Below are 17921 nucleotides of genomic sequence, written 5' to 3' on the forward strand. Positions count from 1 at the left end.
GTTTAAAGAAACTGTCCCTTCCCTCCTCCTGTCCCCTGCTGCCCCTTGCACTGCTTGTGGTGGGTTGGAGACCTGCCTTGTGGGTGTGCTGCTTGCATCATGGCTGGGAAAATCCGAGTGTTTGAGCATCCCACCAGCTGAATGTGACCCTTAATGTCCCATAGCACCTGACCAAATCCTTGGCAAACGCTGTGTACAGATCCTGTACAGCCAGCACAAGATTGCTGTATTTTCTGGAAAACAGTAACTGCACTGGAGATGGCAGATCCCCGAGCCCTCCTAGCCAGCCACCGCATCCCATAAGGCCTGTGTGCCTCAAGGAGGTGCCCGTCCTCATGGTTCCCGTTGGCATCTCTGCATGCAGGGAGGGGATGTGGAGCAGGATGTGATCAGCTGGGGCTCTGCTGCTCTGCGAGGCTTCCTCCACCTGGGCTGTTACGAGGGTGAAAGGCCTGCAGTGCTGTTGAGTGTTTTCCTGGTGTTTTTTCCTGAAGCCAAACCTTAGTTCTTGGCATTCACTTGGGGGTAGAAGGAATATCTCCATGAGAACACTCTCTTCCTTGCCCTGCTACTCTTTCATTGTGAACCAACTGATGCTCAAGGGGCACAGACACAGCTATTGCCTGTTGCGGTACTTACCTACTCACTTCAGCCTTAGTTGGGGGATACTGAGAATAGAAACTCTGAACGGTGCTGACTGGATGCTTGGTTTAATTTCTGTCTGATGAATCAATCACACCTGCCTTGGCAACCACGAATGCAGTCTTGGCTTTTGCTGGCCTAATCTCCTGCAAATGCCAGTTTATTAATAGTGCATTTTACTTTTTTCCCCTCTTTCCAGTGTCCCCTATATTCTCTGTCACTCCTATCAGCATATAGCGGTTATGATAAAAACAAAAGCAACATCATTTTCAAACTGCAAATTTCCTCTCTGGGAAGATGACAAATACGATTGCAGGTCAGGATTTCTAAAGCCAGGTTATAGGATTTCTGTTTGGAGCCAAACCAGCAGATTCAAAGTCAGGCTGCCACACTGTGTCTCAGGGAAGATGTCACCAATGCTATTTGACCCTGTGTCTTCTCTAGAATTTCATCTTGTCCTTTTAGTAGATCAATAGCGCAGACGGGAGAGCTGCAAAATCAGAAGTTGAAAATAAAGATGTTCTGGTTCACCTTTGGTAACCGAAATATTACAAAGTACAAAAAGAATTGCTTTACCTGACCTTCACACTCCTGTGGGATGGTCAGGTGTGTCCGGCCCTGTGTGGAGGTTGTGGCAGAGTAGGGATGATGTGGGATGTGTCACACACAGCACATCTGCTGCACTGGGCCTGTTTCCTAAATCCTGCTGGACTTGGGATCTGGGCAGCTGTCATAGAAATGTTCCATAGGGGAAATCATGCCCCAGTGCACTGGTCCTGTGCCTCTGCATATGGAGCTGGGTTGGCTGTGTTTATCTATCTGCCTTCACACATATCTATGCCATGGTGGTAGACCTACATGCAGCGCTCTTGCTTCCTGCTGCAGAAGTGCTGCTCGCAGTGGTTGCAAGACTAGTGAGGGAAAACCACTGAAAAATGACAGGCAACACCTGCAGGTGAGTAAACCCAGCTCTTAGATCGTTGAAGCAACACTACAGCTAAACAAATGTCAAGGAGCCAGGTCACTTGATGGGACTCTGATGCTCACAGGAAGGGAACAGCCCCCTGGGCCACCACAACTTATCCAGGCAACCTGTTGGATGGGGCTTGGAGCAGCTTGGTTTAGTGGAAGGTATCGCTGCCCATGGCAGCAGGGTTGGAACTGGGTGATCTTCAAGAACCCTTCCAACCCAAGCCATTCTATGAGCATATGATTTCCCACGTCTCCAGCTGGTGCTGCCACATCACTGTCAAGTGCTACTACAAATATTAGCGAGCTGACATAACTTCCTCAGGGTCGCCATTGGGCAGCAGTATGTGAGCAACTTTTCCATGCGTGTGTATGCACACATGTTACTACAGAAGGGAAAGCAATGTTTCCCTGCATTATGCATGGCTGTTGCCAGTGACCCCTCCACCATGCTCTGCTCCAGTGCCGTGGTCCACTTTGCTTTTGCCATCATTTATTTAGTAAAGGCTCGCATTGTGGCATTTGTCCCGACTGTAGCTTTTAGGACTTGCTAATGCAGAGGTAGAGCAGAGTCCTTTAACCTCTCCTAAGAGGGGAAAGCGTGGAGGGGGTCTTGGGGCAAGGGCTCCCTGTATGGACCTCTCTGATGCCAAAAAGTATTGCTTTGCTTCTACCGAGGTTTGGGCCCCACTTTTGGGTGCCCAGTCATCTGGAATGGCTGCGGTGCTGGGCTGTGGTGCTTTTCCCTTTCCCATCCTTGAACCCAGCTTCCCTCCCTCCCAGCCAGCCCAAGCAGCACCCCTTGTTCAGTAGCACATCTTTGGAATTCAGGTGTGAAATGGTTAAGTTCCGTTTTAGAAAGTTTGAACAGTCTGAGCTACAGGGTAGTTAGAGCTACTGCTGTCAGCTTTTGGAGTAAAGGGAATTAGCCATGCCCATCCCATGAACTTTGGTGAAATCTCAACTAAACGTCCATGCATTTCTGTGTGGTTATCTTCTCCAGCTAATTGTGTCCTGCACAATCCATCACAGCTTTTACTTTGTTGCTTCAGTAATGGAAAAGTCTCCAGGTTCAGGCAAATTCTCCATGCAGAGACAGAGGAACTTATTAATGTGCAAATTACAATTATTTATGCTGGAGATGCTTGCAAACCATTTTCTGCCAGAATTGCAGAAAAGTTGGTTGATCTGCGTCACTCGGAGTGGAAAACAAACTTTGTTAGAAATAAACACGGGAGAAAACATTGAGAACTGCAGTACAGCTCTCTAGGTAGGCAAAAAATGTTTGCAATGTAAGGAAGAAACAATGAAGAATAGATTTGCTCAAAGTTTCTCTTCTTTGCCATGCCTCCGAGATGGCAAATAGTGGCTGCTCACTCTGTGTTCAAGGGCCTGTTTCCTCTCTCCAGTGTTCAACATTGGGCTTGGAGACACCCTGGGTGGAAACATACACGGGCATAAGACTTTTGGAATGGGTTTCATTTAAATCTTAGGTGAGCCAGGTTTGAGCCTGGCTCCTCTTTCTCTTAATCTTCCAGTCCTTGTGAAGAAAGGGGAGCTGGGTGAAGCCCAGCACTGCAGGCTTGAGGGATCACCCTGCCTTAGATGTTGAAACACATGAACTTGCTGCTGATCAGCTGCTACAAGGTGACATGATCCTGAGTCAGGCCTTAACCTCCTCTCCCATTTGTCCGAAGCCATTGGGAGTGCACTGTTTGGCTCATCCAGGGCAGGCTGGAAATCTCTGGACCTAGGCAATCCCAAGTTACCTGCTGGTTGGGACTTGGGGTAATTTCTGCCTCTGCTAAATTAATTCCAGGGTCATCAAAGATTTTCAGCAGTGCACAAATAGGTAAATCAAGTCAGTCGTATGTGAGGCTTAGCTCTGTGTTGATCTTTAGCCTGTCAGCCATGCTCAGCTCTCCATCACCCTTCTCCTCCCTTCCAGTGCTTCAGTGGTTATGGTTTGCAATGGTTATTACAGGGGTCTTCTCATCTACTAGATTGAAAAAAGCTGATAACAGGCTAAAACTTTGAGGCATGTTCCTTTCTTTCCCGACTGTTAGAGAGTAAATCCAAAATGACAGAGAAATAAGGTCAGGAGATAATTAAATGTGGCTTAGGAGAGAATATGCCACTTAACCAAGGTGGATACCTACCATCTTCATAAGATGAAAAGGTGAAAGCCACAGAAGAGTGCAATTCAGATCAATCCTACAATAAAATAAAATGCTGTGTGTCTCCACAAAACACTTGCCATGTAATGAGTGTACCTTTGGTGGCCTCCTGCTTCTTCCTTTTGTTGTTGTTGTTGGTTTTGGGAGGTTGTTTCCACTGTTTGTGGCTGAGCTCTGGATGTTCATGCCTGAAACACTCACAGGGGTATTGCCCTCAGTTGCCAGCTCTGTGATAGTCCCCGTCAGGACTGAGCTGGGCACAGGTACATAGATCCCAGCTGGAGCTCTGCCTGCCCTGCTCCATGCCATGGGGCCATCTCCCCAGGGAGAACATCCCTCTGCCCACCACTAGCAGATGTGGCAGGGGCCCTGGGCTGGTTGCTTTGCTATCCTGTGAGCTGCAGACTATGGGCAGCCCTGTGTTCCTTCAGCCCCTTGTGAGCAGCACTTTTGCTGGGTGGCTTCTAGTGATGGTGCACTTGCTACCTTTCGCCTTCCTGGGAAACCTGCCAGTTCAGATGATGGGGGATGTTTTACCACACCCACAACTGCTGCTTCTGCCAAATAATCTGAGACAATGTGTGCAAAAACAAGTGCACAGCACCCAGAGAAGCTAAAACCAGAGGTCTGGTGCTTCAGAGATCAGTGCTTAGTCTGAACATATACTGGACTCCATATTTTATGGAGCTTATCTCATCTCTCATAACAGTATGTGTCTATACAATATGCAGTTCGTTGGTTTGGTTTTTTTTTAATAGAAGGGTCAGAATTTAATCTGGAATACCAGGAAGAAAGATGTTGCAGGGATTCCTGGTATTTTAGCTTATCCATACCTCTTCCAGCATCCAGCCTGTTTTTCAGCATCAGAGAAGTCCCAGCATAACCTTTGTTTCAAAAATGACTCATTTCCTTTTCTGTAACACTCATATATTAGTGCTAATAATACTTCTACAGGTGGAAGTCATTATTACAAAGGACTGCTGATGAACTGGCTCATCCTACTTTGCCTGTCAGATGGAATCACAAATGGTAGCCTCCACGTTTCATGTTCTGTTGGAGAGAGTAATCTGGTTTTCAACTCTGGAATTTAAGTAACTTCCAAAGATGTGCTTGCAACCATTTGATAACCAGTGGCATTAATCAAATAAACCCCCTCAGGTGTTTCCTTTAGACACTTGTGCTTGAGCCTTTGTTCACTGTGAGCAGTCTGGGCAGGGTATTTGCCGACTGCCCTATGCCCCATGTATAAAGGTGAGTTAGCACCTGCCCGGTGTGTCACTGGTGCTGCTGATAACAAGGTGGTAATGTGGTGCGTGTGACGAGGGATAAAGGATGCAAAGGCGGCAGCAGTCACTTTTCCAGGCTCTGGTGCTGGCTGTAAGCCTAGCACTTCCTGTGGCATGTTCTTTGCTGTAGAGGGGGGTGGAGGAACGTGATGTTTTGGCTTTTTCCTGGTCCTGATTTGTGAATCCCGACATCTTTATTTTAATTTGAAGCCATTTTCTTAAATGGCTGGTGGGACAGAGAGGGGCACCATGTGGCTAGTGACAAATGTGGCAGCAGATGATCGTGTAGCTGTTCTGGCATATGGCTAACACCAGCATAGGAAGGATGTTATTTTAAGACCCCTCCTTTGCTAGTGGAAGCGTGAGAAACAGAACAGTGAGCTGTCTCGCACAGCAGCAGCTGAGCTTTCATGGCAGACATCAGTTAACCTGATTTTTGTGTTAGGAAAAAGGTTTGCTTTGTTTTGTAGAGCCTGTTTTGCATGTATTTGGCTGCACTATCCAAAGGGAGGAGGGTAGGAACAAATACATCCTCTGGAAACACCCTGTGTGACTTTCATTCACATCCTTTTCACTGTGGATGCTGAGAGCCCATAGCATTTAGGAAGGAGGTGCCGAGAAGCAGAGGCTATCAGCATGGCAGATGCCCTGGGCGCTGCTGGATGGGCTGCACCTCTTGGGCATGCTGCCCAGGTTTGCGTCTTGCCTCTGCTTCCCATTGTTATTGCTTGCAGTAACCTGAAAATGCAGCATTCCCCTGCCCCCCCCCCCCCCCCAACTGTGTTGCAGTGCTTGTTGAGTTGTTAATTAATTAGCTATTAATTGGTAGCTAATTAATGGAGTCCTTGCTTAAACCCCTGGTGTCCCAAGGAGTGCACAAAAGCCCTTTGTTATTGGAGTTAGGCAGGAGAACTGGTACTTTCATGTTACCCGTCCACTTTTCTCTCTGCTGCCTCCTCGAGGACGCCAAGGTTATTCTTTAATATCCACAGTGGTGGTGCATCCCGGCTGGATTCCGGCAGCATCTGGTGCGGTGGGTGGAGTGGGAGCTGCTGGGAACAGGAGAGCTGGTGCTGCCCTCGGACACCTGCTGCGTGGAGCTGGGCAAGGCAGTGATTTGAAGGTGGTGGCAGAAAAACTTCTTATAGCTGTTTGTTTTGGAGGAGAGGAGTTGTAAGGGATGGGGAGGTTGGGAGCCAGCTGTCCATCTCATGCCTGTACTGCTGCATCTCATCAGTGAACCCTCCTTTGATCCCACTTCTGATCAGGTTACATGGTGCAATTGTACCACTTCCTTCACTGACTGGGATAATGGAAACTCCTTTAATAATTCAGGGGATAAATTCTGCACTTCGGGTGGTGGATTTTGCAGGAAAAAAAATGGATAAATAGAGGTAAGCTGAGTGGGCATTGCCTGTGCTGACTGACAGGCATGTGGCCTTTCCTCTCCCCAGATAGTGATGTACATAGGCCAAGTCTCCAAGGACATCCTGAAGTGGCCTCGGCCCCTCTCGCCGCCTGTTGTCAAGCTGGAAATGAGGACGAATGCAGAGTATGGGATGCCTTCCACCCATGCCATGGCAGCTACCGCCATCTCCTTCTCTTTTCTCATTGCAACTGTGAACCAGTACAAGGTAAGGGGTGCAGAAAGAAAAAGAGGAGAGAAAAAGGTTAGACAAGAAAAGCACATGTCTGTTTCTAGCAAGCTCCAGAAAACCAGCCAAGCCAAAGCTGTTGCCGTTTTCAGAGGAGCTGTGTATTTATTCTCACAGACATGTGTTTTTCCCTGTGGTTACCCATAGCTTGCCCATAATAGACACAAGAAGAAATTTAGTGGAAATCTCCTCTCTTTAGCGTGAACCCCACTCAGCACTGTGGGTGGGCTGCCCTGCCCTGCTGAGGTTTGGGGAGTTCAGTGTTTTGTATATGGGGTGACCATGAAGGGAGCCACGGTGCTGCTGTGGAAAGTGCTCAGTGTCAGCATCTTGTGCTCTCCCTGTGCCTGTCAAGCCAATGCTGCACATGGGGAAATGCTGGCTCCCAGGGAAACCAAAGTAGCTCTGTGTTACCTGCATTTTGGAGGATGCAGAAAAAGCATCCTTGGAAATCCCCTGGCTCTAACTTGTTTTAGTCTAATAGCATATAATATGATTGAGAGCCTGTTTGTCAACGAAGTAACAGCAGTTTCACTGCACTGGCAGTAGGCTGCTTGATGAGATCTCTCAATTATTTTCCCCAGACCTTCAGCCTTCTAAAAGGTTTATTTGTCTTTTCTCCACAATGATTATTTTTGTTCCATTTTGTGACTCTAAACATGTATTTCCTGTACTCTAGCAATAGTAATTTCCAGGCTGCACCATATTTAAGCATGTTTCTCAGTCCTCTGAAGTGTATTTCAAAGATAGACCCATGTAACCAAGAGGGCCCACAGTATGGCCAGGGGGTCTTGCTGTCACAGTGTCCCTGGGTGTCCTTCCTTCAGTGCCAGCATGTGTGAAGGGACAAAAGTGGCCACCCGTTTGATGCAAGGTGCTGTGTCCTAGGGCTGTAACTCGTAAGAATGGAGATCTCTGAATTACACCAATATCTCTGGAATTTAACTTCCAGACTCTTCCAGTCCCAACCTTGAAGCAGTGGGCTTTGCTCCTGCCCCCAGGGCAAGGATAAGTGAGCAGGTCAGTGACGCCTAAAGCTGCACTGCCAGCCCTCTGCTCCATATGGTAACTGGTCAGAGCAGCTTGGAAGTGGGATGAGCATGGGCAGGAGGAGCCGTAGGATGCGATATTTGTCAGCCCTGGAAAGCCAGATCCATCCCATGTGTCAGCTGCCAGAAAGGCCTGGTCAGCAATGCTTTCTCCTCCTCCTCCTCAATTGATAAGCTACTAGTGGGGGACACAGCTCTTCACAGGCTGTCTTGTACTTCTTGGAACCTGCCATGAAACAATAAAGCTGCTGTAAAATAATTAAATGGTTTGATTGCCTCTATTAAGAAGGAAAAATCTACGAGCCCATTACACAGCTATCCTCTCAAGATGCCTAGGTCATCAGCTGCCAATCTGGAGCAACTCCCAGGTGGCCTGCTGAGGGGGGAATAAAGTGGGCATAAACCCTCCCAAGGCTTAGAGAACTGGGGTAAAAATAACGTTTTATGAACTGGGAATGACATCTTCAGCCAGCTCTGAGCTCTCTGTCTAGAGGGTTGGAGTACGCCAGGGAGGAAAGGGTCAGAAGTGAGTTGTTACGCTTAGAATTTCCACAGACACATTTTTTCACTGACCTGTGGCCACCCATGTCAGTCAGCAGCCTCTCGGCACTACAGGCTTGATGTCAAATCGGGTGAATTGATTCCATTTATTTATATTCTGAGTTGGTTTATTTTTTCATAAAAATCTCCTTTACAGACTGAAAGGAGCCCACCAGTCCACTAGGCTGCAGAATTTGAACTAGTGGATTAAGGGCTAAACATGTTAAGCTTATTCTTTACCAAATGTGTTTCGGTTTTTTTCTTCTTTTTTTTTTTTGCCCCCCTGTTTAAATGTTGATTTATTTCAACACTTCTTTCCATGCCCATAGGCAACTCAGAGAGGGAATCAAGCAAATCCAACTTTATAAGAAGAGGAATAAACCTTAAGTGTCACAGGGAAGAGCACTCCTCACTGCCTTAATAGCTGGATTGCAATTTGAGCCCAGTCATCGATTTTCCCCTCCCAGCCCACTGCTTGAGGACTATTGATCACACACCTTTTGGTCAGGCCCTTAAGCTATCATGTACCCTTTGGGTGATCTGAGGCTGCAGTTCAACCTCAGGCATAGCTGGTACAAAGTGCTGTGCCTTTTTTTCTTAAGACATTTAGCACTAACATGGATTTTGCAGGTAGATATTGTGGGGAAAATATTGCAAAATTCCCAGGCTTTCCCACACTAAGACCTTCACAAAAGTGGGCTCCAAAGAAGGTGAAATGACCTTCCAGCAGGATTGCATGTTGGCCAATGCGAGGTCTCCCCTTGGCTCATGTTAACCTCTTTAGAAAAGTATAGCTCAGGAGCCACTTCCAAATTTGAGATCCTTATGTCAGTCTGGCTGTTTGGATGTTTTATTTGTTAAAGTGAAATAATGGTGTAATGAGTGTGTTTGTTTATTTTTCCCTTTTCACAGTATCCATTTGAACTAGGTCTGGTAGCAGCATTCGTGTTTTCGACACTGGTGTGTCTCAGCAGGCTCTACACAGGGATGCACACAGTCCTGGTAAGGATGCCCTGCGCTGCCCTGTGCTGGTCGTGCCTCCAGCTCTGCTTACCTTCAGTGATTCCCATCTCCCACTTTTCAAGAGATACGCATCCTGCCTAGTCCATGTCACTGAGGAATATAGGAGTCATGCCACTAAAGTTCAGGCTGTCTGCTCAAAGGCAGCTGTGAGGAAATCCCCAGGCTATTGCTATTTGTGTCTCCAGGGGTACTATTTATCCCATGAGGGAAGCAGCGGTGCGTGTGGGTTGAGGAGCCAGGTGAGGATGGAGTGGCATCTGAATTGTACTTCTCTGTTTTGAAATTTTAATTGTATGGAATGCACTTTGGCAACTGGAGCTGCTCTTGAGCTGAGCCTTTTGTGCAATAGTATCACTGTTGTCAGGGAGTATTCCAGGGTGGTTTAGCCTGGGAGTGTCAGGGAAGGAATAACAGGTTGGTGAGTCATGCCGGTGACCAGGGGGGAGCAGAGGAGAGGCTAATACATGACAAGTGAGCTTCCCTTCAAGGACTGGGGGACAGCATGTCTCCTGTAAACACACAGGGCAATGGCACTTAATGCAATATCAAGCTTCTCATTTTCAGCTGGAAGGAAATTCATTCTTAGAGGACTGAGATACACAAATACTTCATCCATAGAAAAAAATCATAAAATATCCATGACTTTATATGACAGACTTGTTGGGCACAAGTTGTTTAGAGGTGTCAGTCCTATTTTAAGAACAGATTTCAGTGCAACTTTGATTACGCAGTAGCTGCTTTGTTCTTGATAAGAGGAAACATTACTGATCTGTTATGTAGTGGTCAGAGGGGTCATCTAGCTTTCTAAGTATAGATAAAAACTCCTAGCTACTGCCCTGCAGGAGTATCATATGCATTGTTGGTTGGTCACATGTGCATAAATAGTTGTATTTTTTTTACCAAGTATGTTTGTAATAGGGACTCAATGACTATAAAAAAGAGAGTCCTTATGAGATTAAGGTTATCTATAAAATAGAGCTTGACCTTCCCTTCCAGGCCTAGTGGATCAAAACTATGTATAAAATCGAAGCTGGAGACACCCTTTCTTGGCTAGTGACCTTAAGTCAATCAGTAAAAATTCTTTGCATACTTCCCTTGCTGGTCCATCATAATGAGGCTTCTCTAAATTTAGATGGATTTTAGGGTAAAGAAGAAAAAGTCCTTTGTGCCTTTGACATGATAAAAAAGGGCTTTAAAATAAAAAGCAGCTCCTTACTTGAAGTGTGAGCAGTGCTGCCTTTCAAAAGGGTGACCGTACTTCGCTCTGCATGCCATGGAGGGGACAGAGCTGGGAAAATGCCTGGTGCTCACAGCTGCCCAAATGCAATCCATCTTGCTGTGGTGGCATCCCACCTGCAATGACAAGTTCTTCCGGGAAAGAAGTGCAGTTCAGAGATGTTTTCTGCACTTGGAGGGATGGCTCCCACCCTGAGCTGCCCAACACACCACTGGGCCAAGGCGCAGGAGCGGCTCAGCCAAGCCAGCAGCTGAAATGTCTGTCTAATGGATTCTTAACTGAGTTATTAATAGAAAATGAATGCTGACAGGATGTAATTATGTATTAAGCGATCATAAGATTTTAGTAAAGTAAACGAATGGGTAACATACTCACTGACTTAGTGTAACTGAATTTTTCCTGTTTGAGGAGCCAGAGAAGGAGCGGCAAGCAGGTTGCATCATGCTTTGCTACAGCTGTAGCTGAAGCTCCACTGTACAGGCTCATCTTCTGTAGTCTTGGCTCTACAAATCAGTCTGTATTTCAGCATTGCTGGTGTTGCTTTTGGATCAGGACCAGCCTCAAAAATCAATCAGTAGAAGAGATGTCACCATTAAAGACCTTCTGGAGAGACATTAAGCTGGTATGCGAGTTATCTACATCATTATAGCCATATGAAATGAATACCATGCACAGGGAAAAGGGAATAAACACCCGCTGCATGGGCTGTTACCAGGAGAGCATCACCCAGCTAGAGGATGGTGTAGAAGCAATGCATTTGCACTGCTAAGAGATAACGGAATTACAACAACCCACCTGCACCACCTCAACACGAGAATATCCCACATGCATGGAGAAGCAGGGGAAAAGCAGGGTCCTTCTTTTTAGATCTTAAATGATGGAGTCTGAGGAGCTGGCAAAAAAGGAATCTGGAATTACCTGGGAAGGGCAGAGTAAAAACTTGGACACGTTTTGAAACAGCAAATCTGTAATTTTTTACAGGTTATTTTTAAGGAAGAAAAAGCAATTTGAGACAATAGGACTGTTTTGATGGTGTTTGGTTTATTTTCCCTGGAGAATCATATTTTAGAAAATACCCATTTACTCTTCATCTTAAACTTTGGCCCAATTTTTGATTTGTGCCTCGGCGAGGTGAACAAGTTTTCCTGTCTCGCCACTGCTGGAGCATATTTGAGTCACCTTGTGTTTGAAATGATGGGTGATGTTCATGTGAGCGCATAGTATTCCAAGAAGATCATAGAATGGTTTGGGTTGGAAGGGACCTTTAAAGATCACCTAGTTCCAACCCCCCTGCCAGGGTTGATGTGAGCAAGATTACTTCAAATCCTATTAGGAAGAACTTTGAGGGCAGCCCCCAAAGCAGGGGGAGGAAGGGAGACTTTTAGCCACCTTTTAACCCTTCAGGGTCAGAAGTAGGTGTTTCTTAATGCACCAAGCATATGGATTTGATGTTTGCCGTGCGGCAGAGCTGGGTCTCCTCCTAGCTGCAATGCACACTGCCCTGTCCCCAGGCAGCAGCGGAGCCTTGGGGAGGCAGCCACTCACTCCAGAGGCACTGCTGGTGTTGTGACAACGTGACTGGTACTGCAGCTGCCCCTCTTGCAGCCCTGAGTTAAAAGCAATAATGTCCAGCACAAGTGGGATACAGGGAGAAGTGAAAAGGTCACTTTTTATGACCAAAAAGAAAGCTGGGAGTTGTTTCTCTAAACAAAATAAATTATTTCTTTTTTCCCCAAGGTACACTGACTCAGTGTTGGTGCATGTGTTGGTGATCACACCCTTGGGAGAGGGTACGCTGTAGCCCCCACCCTTTGCTGTATCTGTTGGTTTATTTTAACACCATCATTAATCCTGAAATTACCTTAAATATTTTAAAGCTGATAAACAATTAGCAAACTGGCATCACCTTACACACTGTGGCAGTACAGTCCTCGTGGGATGAAACAGTAACCTCTAGGAGTGGAAAGCAAGTAAGATTTTTGTTTAGGAGAGTGAGTAGCATCTCACACTAAATGAAAGTGTGAAAGGAGTTCGGGCAGTAAGTGACCATATATATGACAGAATAGAAAAAGTGTTATTTTTGCTCTGGCTGGCAGTATCGTGGAAAATGCTTGAGTCCCGCTGTGTTCGGTGTGCTGGTTCAATATTTTGGGAGCATTTTGTGAGTGTTTGCAATTCCAACCTTAGTTGCACTGGGAAGAGCATAGAAGGGTCTTGCCTTTAGAAAGCTTTTGCAATCCTAAACCAAACTGTGCTCTAAGACCTTATGAAACACAAAAACAGCCCAGTGCAAGAAGGGCAGCAGTGGTGCTGGTACCCATGGACCGCGCTGCTACCATGTTCCCTCAGTGATGGGCAGTTCTGCATCCCAGGCATCACATGCAGCTGAATCTTGACCTCATTTTTATTATTTATATATTTTCTTTAATGTACCTGTAGCACAGGAAAATATCTTTAGTGACTTGCAATGTGAGAAACCCAACAGTGGCCTGTTCTGTAGACAGCAAAGCAAAATGACAGCTCTAGTTAAAATCAATAGGAGCAAGGCCGCCCTTGTGTCAAACCCAGGCAGATGCTCGTCACCGTAGAGGAGGCAGGGGGTGCTGTATGGTAGCAGGGCCGAGATTCACGGCAGCAGGAGAGCTTTTTGAGAGGGATGGAGCCTGTGGAGGACTTGTCCGTGCTGAGGGAGCTGGCCCGTCCCAGCAGGGAAACTGGATGTTTTAAGTTTTGCCGGTAGTGCAGCACCTTGAGCAAAATTCATGCCTGCCCTCATTTAAAAATTCCTTTATAATTGTGGGTTTGGTGAGAGGCTAATGTGTTTACACAGGCAGACAGGCAAGAATGTGCTTCCTGGGAGTGCTAACAGCACCTGGCAAAAGCTAAGGTCCTGCTCCTGGGTGCATGGTAGGGAGAGTCCAGAAAAGCAGTTTTTCTCACAGGGATCAGATCCATCCCTCCTCTTCCCACTTTCTCCTTAGTTTAACGGGTGAGGGGTGTTAATCATTAATTCTGCATTGCTAAATGTCTTTGTCAAGTGTTGGTCTTGAACTCACCTGCCTCTTCTGGGTGTTCAGAAAATCAAACCTCTGTCCATGCATACCAGAACCAAAGAGAGTCACTACAGATGGCTGTGGCTGGGTATGTCCCACACTCTCCAGAAGCTTTTAGTAAGGAGTCTCCAAAATGAAAAGCCCATATATTAGTGGATGAGGGAGCAGGGAACAGAATAAACCACTGGTCTCCCAACTTTTTTGGTCAGTAAAAATTTTTGAGCATGCACCCCTAATATACAATTATTTATTTATGAATTATATACATGTACTGATACATACAAAAATACAAATTAAAAAGGATGAAATAAGCACTACTTTAAAAATGTTTTATTTTTTTGTTGCTTATTAGTGGTGCAAAAAGTATTTTCTTCCCACAGCCTGATGGGTTTCCTTGTGCATCCAGTTTGGAGACCACTGACTGGGAGAAGAGCTGGTTATCTGGGTCCTTGAAAACTACAGGAGCTGTGTTACCATATGGTAACACACTGTATGGTCTGGGCTGACCAGAAGGATAACAAAATTCAGACAGCTTTAATCAGGTCCATAAATAGAGGCTATGTGTGCCCTGGCTGGGAACAGCTGGAGTCAGCTGCGTAAATCTCAGCAAAGCCTTTGTTAGGGGAATATTAACGTTTGGTTAAATGTCCAATTAATTGGAACTGAAAAGCACATGAACAGCTTTTCAGTTTCACTCCTTAATTGCACGTGGAGAGGGCCTTGAGATGTCTGGACTTTTGCTTCTAATATGAGGTGGACAAAGAGTGGGGTGGGACATGGAGGTACAGAGTGGTGATGGGATTTCTGAGCATCAGTGCTGGGAGCAACCCCCAGCTCTTTCATGTTGATGCAGTTACTTGGTGTTGGGCCAAATGCATGCCTTCTGGTGTAAAGTTATCATCCAAAAATTGCTATCAGAAGGTGGATTATCATGAAATATTGACACCTAATGGTATTTTATGTATCAGGCATCTGTCAACAACTTTGTGTATTTCCATGGCTATCCCCATGTCATGGATGATGGAATAAATGTAAGTGAAAATCTGTATTAGGAATATGCAAAATGACTCTGGAAGTTGCTTAAACTAAATGCACTGTGAATCTATTGCCTGGAAGCTATAAACAGCTAAATTTCAGCCATACTGGTGTAATGCATTTAAGAAAAAGCCATTAAATATTTCTGTTGTGGGAAAGTCCCCTCATTCCTGCCTTAACTGTAAGTGAAGTTCTTATAAATAATTCATTTTAGCCTGTGACCAAGCATGGTAGGAGTCAACTGTCGTGACCCAGTGAAAAAGATAGAATCTTGAGAAGAGGACATTTCTGTCCATGATTTTGCAGTGCATTTCATGCTCAGAATACAGACTCTGCTGCCTCCTGAGTGGTGCAAGGAGAGCAGCACAGGGAAATATATTGTACTGCTTTTTGTCTGGCTGCTCCCATACAGAGGGATTTTGTTAGGGGTTATCTGCTTGTCTCCTTTCCCAGCCGTGCAGTTGAAAACAATCAAGTTCTCATAACACCTTATCTGCCTCTGTTAATAAATCAGGTTTTAACTATGTGCTTGCCTCAGGCACTTTACTGTAAGCCGGATTTCAGAGGCTTGGACAACCAATTTCTTCCTGATGTATTCCTGCCCAGTGGTGCTTACCTCTTGCCACGGCTGGCGGAAATCATGGCACATTCACCACGTCCCACAGCTCTGCACTTTTCTACGCTGCAGCCTGTGTTCTCAGACTGAGTGCTTGTCTCTGACAAAGGACAGCATCTTCCTATTTATGCAAAGCAAGCAAGTGATAATCTTGCCATTATGATGAAATTACTTGTAGGATTATGGGAGGGGTTTGTATGAAGGCAGCTTACCTGAGATGGAGTTGTGCACCTGCCTTTTCCATTGAGGTCATACGTGGAGAGTGCCCTTAAAGCAGGAAAGCAGATGAGGGGAAGATTCTCACTTGTTTAGGGGAAAAGTATAGGTCAACAGATACATTCACATGGACAGGGCTAAGGTTGGGTTTATGGATTGTTGCATTTTGCTTAGCACAGGCTTTGTGTTGTCACCGCGCATGGACAGTGCCATTGCTGTGAATTCAGGGCATTCCTCCACTGCCATGTGCCCATGAGTGCAGATAGTGGTCTTTTATGATTACCAGAGAGTATCTGTTTTACCTTCCAGGTCTCACAAAGCTTTTAAACATGATCTCTTTGCAGGACGTGATTGGTGGAGCGCTGATTTCGGCTGTGCTGCTCGTGCTTTTGTACCCTGCGTGGGACATGATAGATCACTTGCTGTTAACTAGTCCCTTCTGCCCGCTGCTTTGTGTAGTTGTGCCTCTCGTCTTATGTTACAATTACCCCAAACTAGACTATTACAGCCCTACCAGGGGAGACACCACTACTATCTTAGGAGCGGGAGCTGGAGCGACTGTGGGATTTTGGTTAAATAACCGGTACGCTGCACTAGCCTACACCAGCAGAAATTTTCAGCTTGGATTTCCTCTGATCACCAGTAAAATAGTGGTGGTCGTGCTAGCCAGGTTCTTTGTAGGGATCTTTGTTGTTCTATTGACACGACAGCTCATGAAGAGCATGGTCCTTGGCATGCTGGGTTATCGATACAAGTTTCCCATTGGCGACCTGGAAGCACGGAGGCGACTGGAAGTCGAAGTCCCATATAAGTTTATAACATACTCCTCAGTTGGCTTCAGTGCGACCGTGGTCGTGCCGCTGCTGCACAAGCTGTTAGGATTGATGTGAGTGCAGCACCTTCCTTACAAAGTAATGTATGGCACCACCATTTCAGAGATGCAATGAGTTGATCAAGGCTGGTAACTGGACCAAAAAGTGTTTTGTTCCTTTCTGCACTGGTGTGGTGGTTGACCCTGGCCCACCAAAACTTCTCTATTGCTCCCCCCTCAGCTGGACAGGGGAGAGAAAATATAATGAAAGGCTTGTGGGCCAAAACAAAGACAGGGAGAGATCACTCAGCAATTACCATCATGGGCAAAACAGACTCAACTTGGGAAAAAATTTAATTTATTACCAATCAGATCAGAATAGGATAATGAGAAATAAAACCAAATCATAAAAACACCTTTCTCCAACCCCTCCCTTCTTCCTGGGCTTAACTTTACTCCCGAAATATCTACCTCCTACCTCCTAGCAGTGCACAGGAGGATGGGGAATGGGGTTGTGTTCAGTTCAGCACATGTTGTTTCTGCTTCTCCCTCCTCCTCAGGGGAGGACTCCTCACACTCTTCCCTTGCTCCAGTCCTCTACCATCTTCTCCAACGTGAGTCCCTCCCACGAGCTGCAGTTCTTCACCCACTGCTCCATTGTGGATCCCTTCCATGGGGTGCAGGCCTTCAGGAATAGATTGCTCCAGTGTGGGTCTCTGCGGGGTCACCAGTCCTGCCGCAAACCTGCTCCAGCGTGGCCTCTTCTCTCCACAGGGTCACAGCCACATTTGGGTACCCATGTGCTCCAATGTGGGGTCTTCCGTGGGCTGCAGGGGAAGCTCTGCTCCAGTCCCCGGAGCACCTCCTTTCCCTTCTTTCTCACTGAAAGTCTGCAGAGCTGTTTCTCACACATGGTCTCACAACTCTCTTCTCCTCCTGCAATCGCTGTTGCACAGGGTTTTTTCCCCTTCTTAAGTATGTTACAGCCAGCAGCAGGTCCATATTGGAGCTGGATGGCATTGGCTCTATGGGACACAGGGGAAGCTTCTCACAGAATTCACCCTTGTGGTCCCCCTGCTACCAAAACTTTGTCACGCAAACCCAAGGTTTGCCTGAAGTACCCTAAAATCAGCCTAAAATACCCGATTCTGAACTGTCATGGGAACTGCTGTACATAACTAACTTTGGGTTGACCTCACTGTGTCCCATAGTGAGCGAACAGTGGCCTAGATAACTGAAGATGACAAGAATCTTTGGTTACAAAGCCAAAATCCCTGCGGAAGTAGCAGCAGTGGCTGGTTTCCTGTGGGGTTGGGGATGTTGGAAGTATGGCTTTGCCTATGGGAGACTGGCCTTGTGGGTCTCTGGGGTATGGGGTTGCTCCTACTGAAACAGGAAAGGAAGCCAAGGAAGAGCTCACATTTGGGGCATGGGGGAGCGAGCGGCTGGTGCGATGGGGGAAGAGGCAACCAGCCAAGAGCAAAGTGCTGTCCTCAGGGCATGTGGAGCTCTGTCTGTGCCACGCTATCCCTTGGGGCCTGGGGATGAAGGAAGAGTGGCTGAAGATGGGAAGGTGATGTGGAGATAGAGGCTCTTCAAGTGCTGGCACTTT

General features: G+C 46.4%; 1 protein-coding gene across 1 annotated transcript in view; it reads left to right on the forward strand.

The window, feature by feature from the left end:
• The window catches only part of SGPP2 (sphingosine-1-phosphate phosphatase 2), a gene marked incomplete at its 5' end in the record, with an annotated part of 21859 nt that extends 5471 nt beyond the window's left edge, over window positions 1-16388 (forward strand). The window contains 3 exons of the mRNA XM_010010607.1: window positions 6529-6708; window positions 9231-9320; window positions 15843-16388. Of these exons, the coding sequence (XP_010008909.1) occupies window positions 6529-6708; window positions 9231-9320; window positions 15843-16388 (816 nt within the window). The remainder of the gene's footprint in view (window positions 1-6528; window positions 6709-9230; window positions 9321-15842) is intronic.
• Between the last annotated feature and the right edge of the window lie 1533 nt (window positions 16389-17921).

Source organism: Nestor notabilis, unplaced genomic scaffold, assembly GCF_000696875.1.
Source record: "Nestor notabilis isolate BGI_N333 unplaced genomic scaffold, ASM69687v1 scaffold6480, whole genome shotgun sequence".
NCBI classification, from domain to species: domain Eukaryota; kingdom Metazoa; phylum Chordata; class Aves; order Psittaciformes; family Psittacidae; genus Nestor; species Nestor notabilis.